We start from the raw sequence: 7,963 nt of genomic DNA on the forward strand, positions 1-7,963 counted from the left end.
AGCGGTTTGCAAGTAGCGTTCAAGCGATTTGCACGAGCGGTGATTCTAAGCGGGTGAAATCAAGCAAGCGAGTGCGAATGGTATGAAGCGGTGTACTGGCGGTGATCCTCGAACGAAATCGATTCCGCGGCGCAGCGGCGATCCCTTTATCACCTCCGAGGCGAAACTCCCTCCAGGCTTGTTACGAATAATTTCGGGAAGGTGATTGGCCATCGGTGGCCCACGTCATCGCGCTTACGTCACGGTTTCGGTTGAAGATCCGACGTGCTCGTTACATGTTTTCAATTGCCATGTTTATAGCATGGATCTTTCCTTAGTGAAAGCGTTGTTGTTTGACTTTATTTGTGCGCCCGGTCGGCCGTGGCTGTGTTATTGCTAGCAATTAGCGAACTTTCCGATGCGATGAAAGATCCATGCTATACTGAACATTAACGTCGACAAATTTATTCTTGAATAGGCTACTTGACATGCGATTAATGCGATTTCCAGCAAGGAAACAAGCGCAATCTCAAACATCCCGCCCGCCTCGGCAAGTGTTGACGAAACATGGTGCGCTCGACGGTGCGACCGACGTCGCGGCAGGATATCGATTTTTCGATCGATTCACCGTGATCGCGATTCCGGCGCGTGGTGCTGGCGAGCAATGGCGGCGCGGCGCGGCTGCGCAGTATCACAACGCGTGGTGATCTCGAGCGAGACACATAAACATTCGCGATGCACGTAACGCGAATTCGGTGACATGTGAGAAGTGAAGTGATACGTGAAAGTGAATTTGTGTGTCGCACAGAAGGTGAAGTTGAGGCGGAGGGCCGATGAAGGACGATTACACGACGTGAACGAGAGAGAATGCAGGCGGAAGGCCTCTAAAATTAATTAAGCGACGGAGAGTGTCGATGGGCTCACGCATCCTCCGGCGTCGGCTGGTCCTCAGCTCCGGGAAGAAGCACGAGTTTGCATAGTGGTCGAACCAGCTCTGACGTGGCGGTGCGAATCGTCGCCACTCGAATGATGCCATCGTCTCCGGAGTGCAATCGAATGATGCGGGCTAGTGGCCATCGGCTCGGTGGTGTGCTTTCGGCTCGCACCAGGCACAGAGATCCGACGGCAGGCGCATCCTCGAGTTTGAGCCACTTCGGGCGTGCGGTCATCCCGTTTACATATTCGCGCGACCATCGAGACCAGAAGTGATCGCGCATCCTTTGGAGGTGTTGCCACCGGGAAAGTGAGCTCTCAGCCGTGTCAGTCAAGGAGGGCTCGGGAACAGCCAGGAGAGGAGCACCGATCAGGAAGTGTCCTGGGGTGAGAGCGGATAGGTCGTCCGGATCGTCGGACAAAGCTCGCAGCGGCCTGGAATTTAGGCAGGCTTCTACCTGGGCGAGGAAGGTGCTCATCTCCTCGAACGTGAGCGTGGTCTCTCCGATAACCCGACGGAGGTGGAACTTCGTCGATTTCACGGCGGCTTCCCACAGTCCTCCAAAGTGCGGTGCGGCTGGCGGGTTGAAGTGCCATTTAATGCCCTCCGTGGCGGCGGCGTGAGCAAGGCGACGGCCATCGGCGGAAGAAGCTCGGAGAAGCTCTCTCAGAGCTCGGTCGGCCCCCACGAAGTTGGTGCCGCAATCAGAGAACAGTTCCTCGCAAAGGCCTCGCCGGGAGATGAAGCGCCGGAAAGCGGCAAGAAAGGCCTCCGTCGTGTAATCTGAGACGACGTCCAAATGCACAGCCTTGGTGCAGAGGCACACGAACACGGCGATGAAGGCCTTGTGCGCTCGGTGTCCGCGGCCTTTGCTCGTGCGGATGAGGATCGGGCCGGCGTAGTCCAGGCCGGTCCGGAGGAAGGGGCGTGCTGGAGTGACTCGTCCCTTCGGAAGATTGCCCATCGGCGGCTGAGGAGTCGTGGCTCGCCAGCGGGTGCATCTGACACAGCGATGCAATCGCTGCTTGACAATGGAGCGGCCCCGAGGTATCCAGAACCGGAGTCGAAGCAGGCCAAGGGTAAGCTGCACTCCTCCGTGCAGCGTCCGACGGTGGCACGACTCAATGATTAATCGAGTGAGCCACGAGGAAGGCGGTGCGATCATCGGGTGTCGCTCATCGGTGGAGAGCGGGGCATGCTTGAGCCGGCCTCCAACTCTTAGAACGCCGTGGTCGTCCAGGAATGGACTCAGGCTCGCCAGAGGACTTCGAGGTGAAACGGTGCGGTTTGCGGAAATCGAAGTGATCTCGGCGGCGAAGTGCAGTGCTTGCACCACGCGGAGCCAGCGGAATAGTGCGTCGTCAATCTCCTCCGATTGCAACGTGAGTGCGGTGGTGCGGGAAGCGGCGCGTCGCCAGCGAGAGCACCAAGCTGTGACTCGTAGAAGCCGGTGCAGCGAGGAAAATCGGAGGAGCATCTCGGGCTCGGCCTCGATTTTTTCTGTGACAACGTGCGCCACGACTCGTCGTTCCGGCAGCTCTCCGTCGGACATCTCCCGACCCTCGCTCGGCCACTGGGTTCGGTCCTCGCGGAGCCAGGCGGGTCCAGTCCACCACAGGGGATGGTCCATCAGGTCGCCTGGAGCGATTCCTCTGGAGGCGCAGTCAGCCGGGTTGTCTCGCCCGGGGACATGTCGCCATTGAGCGTCCGGAAGCTTCTGCTGGATGCGGGCCACGCGGTTCGCCACGTAGGTTTTCCAGCGGGAGGCGTGCCCGCGGATCCAGTGCAGTGTAACCTGCGAGTCTGTCCAAAGGAAAGTGGGTGCTGTGAACAAATGCAAGGTGGAGCGAGTGTGATCTGTGAGCTCGTCGTGGCAGAGATGTGAGCAAGTCGGCGGCAGTGAGCTCGAGCCGTGGCAGTGTCACCTGCTTGACCGGGGCCACCTTGCTCTTCGCGACCAGCAGATACACGGCCACGGTGCCGTTCCGGGTGATGCGGAGGTACACGGCCGCGGCGTACCCTCGCTCGGACGCGTCGGCAAAGCCGTGCAGCTCCACGTTCGCGTCCTCGTTTCCGCTGCCCAGCCAGCGGTTCACGCGCAAGCGGGAGAGGAGAGGCAGCTCCTCGAGGAAGCTCCTCCAACAGTGCGCGTCGGCGGCGGGAAGCGGGTCGTCCCAATCGAGTCTCTGGAGCCACGCGGACTGGATGAGGATCTTCGCGCGAATCACCACGGGAGCGAGCCATCCCAGCGGATCGAAGAGTCGAGCGGTTTCCGCGAGAACGCGTCGTTTGGTGGGCTCTGCGACCGAGCGCGGGTGAATCGCGAACGCGAACGTGTCCTCGCTCGGGTGCCACAATAGCCCGAGAGTGGAAAAACTTTTGTCTTCCCATGAGTGCGGTTCGTGGTGGAGTCGGTGCTCGGGAGGAATTCCCGACAGCACTTCGTCGCAGTTCGCGGCCCATTTCCGAAGCGGGAACCCGCCCGCCGTGCACAGCCCGCGGAGTTGTGTCTGTTTGGCGATCGCGTCGGACAAAGTGTTCGCGCCCGAGACAACGTCGTCCACGTACGTGTCCTCGAGCAGCGTGCTCGCTCCCTGTGGATATCGCGATTGTTCGTCGTGGGCCAACTGGCGCAACGTCCGAATGGCCAAAAAGGGCGCGCACGCGAGACCGTACGTTACCGTGAGGAGCCAGTACGCGCACACGAGGGCGAGGAGGGTGCAACGCCAAAGGATGCACTGGTACTTCCTGTCGTCCGGGTGGATGAGGATCTGCCGGTACATCTTCTTGATGTCCGTAACGAAGGCGTAGCGGTGCCAGCGCCAGCGCATCAAGACGTCCGCCAGAGCGGGCAGCAGATTGGCGCCCACGAGGAGGTGGTGGTTCAGCGACTCGCCGGACGGCGTCTGTTGTGACCCGTTGAATACTACCCTGAGCTTGGTGGAGGTGCTCGACTCTCGGAGCACTCCGTGATGAGGTAGGTAGCACTCAGGTTTAACTTCGTGGTCTGGAGAAACGGAAGCTAACTCTATGTGTTTTAGCTCCTCGTACTCCCGCATGAACTGGCGGTAGAGCTTGCCGAACCGGGGTTCCCTCTGGCATTTCCGCTCCATTGCGGTCAGCAGGCGTTCGGCCGGTCGGCGCGTCTCAGCCAACGTCGTTGGCTCCTTGGAGAATGGCAGTCGGACCACGTACCGTCCCGTCTCCGTGCGGGCGTGCGTTTGCACGTAGAAGTCCTCGCACTTCTGTTCTTCCGGCGTGAGGGCGGCGGGAGCGGAGGGCTCTGCCTCTTGCTCCCAGAAGCGGCGCACGAAATCGGCCAACTCGTTGTCGGCCGTCGCTTGAAAGCTGCCGTGCGTGTGGAGGGCTGAAGCGCCGCAGCCACCGGACAGGATCCACCCGAAGGCTGTCTTCTGCGCGATCGGGGCTAGCGGTCCGCCCTTGCGAATGCCCTCTTCGAGGATGGTGGAGCACACTTCTGCTCCGAGAAGTAGCTCGACCGGGTCTCCAGCCGAAAACCGCGCATCGGCCAGAGGCAGCCCTTTGAGATGGGGCCACGTAGCGGGGCTCTTCGTCGTCGAGCCTTGGTAAAGAGAGAGGCGGGGCAGCACGAACGCGACGGCGGTAATCGTGGCTCCGGTTGTCACGGACGTAAGGCTCACCGTCACCTTCCCGCGGGTTGCCCCGGATTTCGACCCCCCGATTCCAAAAATCGACACGGCGGAGCGAGATCGTTGCAGGCGCAGGCGCTGCACGAGAGATTCAGCGACAATTGAGACCTCAGACCCTTGGTCGATGAGGACTCGCACTGGATGAGGGTCTCCATGGCGGTTGGCGACGGTCACTCGCGCGGTTGCGAGGAGGATCGCCTTGCGGTCGTCAGCGGAACGCACGGCGGACAGCGCGCTGACCTCGGCGGACGGCGACGCGGGGACGTAGGCTTCATGAAGCATCGTGTGATGCCGAGCCTTGCACGTGAAGCAATTCTTCGCGGATTGACACTTCGCGACGGAGTGATTGCCGAGGCAATTGTAACACAATCGGCTGGTCTCGACAACCGTCTTTCGGTCGGTGGCGGACTTGGATCTGAAATCGCTGCACGTCATCAACGAGTGTTTTCCCTTGCATAGGGCGCACTGCGGATTAGCACTGTCTTTAGACCCTTGTTTCGCGACGTGGGTCTTCGCGGACCGAGTGGAATCGGAGGCTTTCGCGGCGGGTTTCGGTTTCGCGGCGTTTAGCGTGAGGACACGCTTCGCAATAAAGTCCGTGAGCTTCTCGTGCTCCGGAGGGTCGACGGAGTCGGAGATGAACGATTTCCACTCGAGTCGCGTGCGCTGGTCAAAGAGCTCGACAACCAGGTGGTTGAAGAGGTCCATTTCATGGGACTCGATGGGCCTCCCGATGCTCTCCTGAGCATTGACGGCGGTTGTGACGGCGTTGAAGATGCGGCTCAGCTCGTCAGCGGTTTCTCCCTTCATCTTCGCCACGGCGGTAAACGTGGCAAAGTTGGAGCGTATCAACTCCCTTTTATTCTCGAAATGTCTACTTAAAATAACCCACGCGCGGTCGTAATTGGTTCCGGTCACTGTTAACGAATGCACTAATTTTTCAGCGGGCCCTCGCAGACAAGATCGGAGGTAATGGAACCGCTCCGTATTCGAGATCGACGAGTTCTCACCGATGACCGATAGGAAGAGATCCCGAAACGACGGCCATTCCTCGTACGCGCCCGAGAAGTAAGGTAACGTGATACGCGGTAGCGAGGTCTTGGGGGCGCGTTCGCCACCCTGCTCTGGCCCAGCTGGCACCTGGGGCAACGCGGCTTTCAACGTGCTTGCGTAGGTGGTGAGCAAGCTGTGCTGATGCACGTACGCATTCTCGAAGGTGTCAAAGAAATCGGTTTTAAAGTACTCACTCTCGGTGTAGAGATCTCTGTAGCATGCCCGAATGAGATCGTGGTTTGACTCAAACTTGACCCACAAGTCGTCGAGAATGCGGAGGCGAGTTCTCACAGCGTCGAGGGTGATGTTCTCTGTACCCTGCTTCCGTTCAACAAGGCGCTCTGATCCATGCTCATGGCTGCAGTCGTCCGTTGAGGAAGCACTCCCGAGTTAGCGGTTGCCGGTCGAATCCGGCTCGAAGGACCAGAAATGTTCGAAAGCACGCGGTAGCGCGATGTAGCGCGAGGCAACGAGACGACCACAAAGAAAACAGCAAGTCCAAAAATACACGAAAATAAAACAAAGTATATTCACAGTCTAATGTGTACAATTATTTACAGAGTTCAGAGCCGTGAGTGATAGCGCGCACTAAATCTATCACAGCGAAAAGCAGAGAATTTAGCTGCACAAGCTAATTCGGTGTCGAGGGCGGATTGTGAGTAGCGTTTAAGCGGTTTGCAAGTAGCGTTCAAGCGATTTGCACGAGCGGTGATTCTAAGCGGGTGAAATCAAGCAAGCGAGTGCGAATGGTATGAAGCGGTGTACTGGCGGTGATCCTCGAACGAAATCGATTCCGCGGCGCAGCGGCGATCCTTTTATCACCTCCGAGGCGAAACTCCCTCCAGGCTCGTTACGAATAATTTCGGGAAGGTGATTGGCCATCGGTGGCCCACGTCATCGCGCTTACGTCACGGTTTCGGTTGAAGATCCGACGTGCTCGTTACATGTTTTCAATTGCCATGTTTATAGCATGGATCTTTCCTTAGTGAAAGCGTTGTTGTTTGACTTTATTTGTGCGCCCGGTCGGCCGTGGCTGTGTTATTGCTAGCAATTAGCGAACTTTCCGATGTGATGAAAGATCCATGCTATACTGAACATTAACGTCGACAAATTTATTCTTGAATAGGCTACTTGACATGCGATTAATGCGATTTCCAGCAAGGAAACAAGCGCAATCTCAAACACAACGCGTGACATTATATCGGCGCGCGACATTAATTATCCATTTATTTTCCTACATATTAATAAATCTAAAAAATTATTTAATAAAAAATTATTATATACTAGGTGCGCAACTAAGTTTCCGGGTTTCACACATAGATGGCACCTCAACCTCAACGGAAACTGCGAAAAAGTGGTGGTCTCTTCCGTCAGGAGGAAAATGTATATATTGTGACGTGACATAGTCACGTCCCCTGTCCAGACGGTAACTCGACCGAGGGGAACGTCCGGGATGTCGCCTCCGCCGGAGCGGGGCGGGGCGACAGCGTAGGAATCGGTAGAATTTATTGTTTTTGCGAGAATTTCAGATGCCGAGTAGATGGCCGGGAAAGCTTGTAACGAATTTAGTCGCGCCGTGGGAATTACGGGAGGCGTTCTTTGGAGGAGTTGGCCGGCGGGCGGGTCACGTTTGGGCCCTTTGCCGGTTATGCTTGGAGCGTTTCGCGGGGCGAACGCATCAGCCAACGACGCCGGGATAAGCTCGGAGGAACTCGCCACGGGGCATTGCCGCCGGTCGATTTGCCTTGGCCTGGCCAGCCTAGCAGTCGAAACCGGCTCGGAAGTCGCGGCCTGGACAGCCGGACCCAACATCGTCGAAAATGCCGCCGACGGGCGAAGCAATCAGGAAAGGCGCCGACAGGGGCGGAAAGTCGAGCGCTGCCTTCGCGGAGGGCATACCGGCGGTCGGGCTTGCAAGCACGGCGCGCAGGCGCGCGGGCCCAGCGTGATCCCGCCGGGCCAGAGGATCGTCTGGATCGTCACTGTCGTGTCGGCGTGGCGAGAGACAGCATCCCGGAAGGACCGGCTGCCGAGCTTGCGGAATTTGTAAGGCCACTACTCGAGCATCTCGTAAACCACGTCTGGGTACCAGTACGATACGCCTGGCGGTCGGGGCCCCTCCGAGAGTCGCGTAGAGTCGCGGAAAGCATGTGTTGTCGTCTGGTACCGCGTTAAAAGAGTCACACGTGTACAAGGGCGAACTCGTCGTGTTCGGCGTTAAGGTATCGTTCCGCGTTAGAGTATCTCGTTCTGCGTTAATGACCGCGTAAGTAATTATCGAGGGAAATACTGGCGGAGGGCCCGGCCGGCAGAGTAATACGTGAAC

General features: G+C 58.1%; 2 protein-coding genes across 2 annotated transcripts; both read right to left on the reverse strand.

Annotated features, from left to right (window-relative positions):
• Nucleotides 1–899: 899 nt before the first annotated feature.
• Nucleotides 900–2,543, reverse strand: LOC139784113 (uncharacterized). Its single transcript, XM_071723277.1, has one exon. The coding sequence runs from the start codon at nt 2,541–2,543 to the stop codon at nt 900–902; it is 1,644 nt and encodes a 547-aa protein (XP_071579378.1).
• Nucleotides 2,543–5,993, reverse strand: LOC139784114 (uncharacterized). The gene is made up of 3 exons (XM_071723278.1): nt 5,929–5,993; nt 2,839–5,848; nt 2,543–2,737 (listed from the first exon to the last, which is right to left on the reverse strand). The coding sequence occupies exons 1-3, from the start codon at nt 5,991–5,993 to the stop codon at nt 2,543–2,545; spliced, it is 3,270 nt and encodes a 1,089-aa protein (XP_071579379.1).
• Between the last annotated feature and the right edge of the window lie 1,970 nt (nt 5,994–7,963).

The sequence above is a fragment of the Temnothorax nylanderi genome, unplaced genomic scaffold (assembly GCF_030848795.1).
Source record: "Temnothorax nylanderi isolate EJ_2023f unplaced genomic scaffold, tnyl_v1.0 TNYL_tig0586_pilon, whole genome shotgun sequence".
NCBI classification, from domain to species: domain Eukaryota; kingdom Metazoa; phylum Arthropoda; class Insecta; order Hymenoptera; family Formicidae; genus Temnothorax; species Temnothorax nylanderi.

What these genes read in the sequence shown, in the direction of transcription:
- LOC139784113 (XM_071723277.1), bottom strand. Translation starts at nt 2,543, where the DNA reads ATGGACCATCCCCTGTGGTGGACTGGACCCGCCTGGCTCCGCGAGGAC.
- LOC139784114 (XM_071723278.1), bottom strand. Translation starts at nt 5,993, where the DNA reads ATGAGCATGGATCAGAGCGCCTTGTTGAACGGAAGCAGGGTACAGAGA. An exon ending in AGAACATCACCCTCGACGCT is followed by an intron (nt 5,849 to 5,928) that starts GTGAGAACTCGC and finishes GGCATGCTACAG; the next exon opens with AGATCTCTACACCGAGAGTG. An exon ending in AGGTGGCCCCGGTCAAGCAG is followed by an intron (nt 2,738 to 2,838) that starts GTGACACTGCCA and finishes ATTTGTTCACAG; the next exon opens with CACCCACTTTCCTTTGGACA.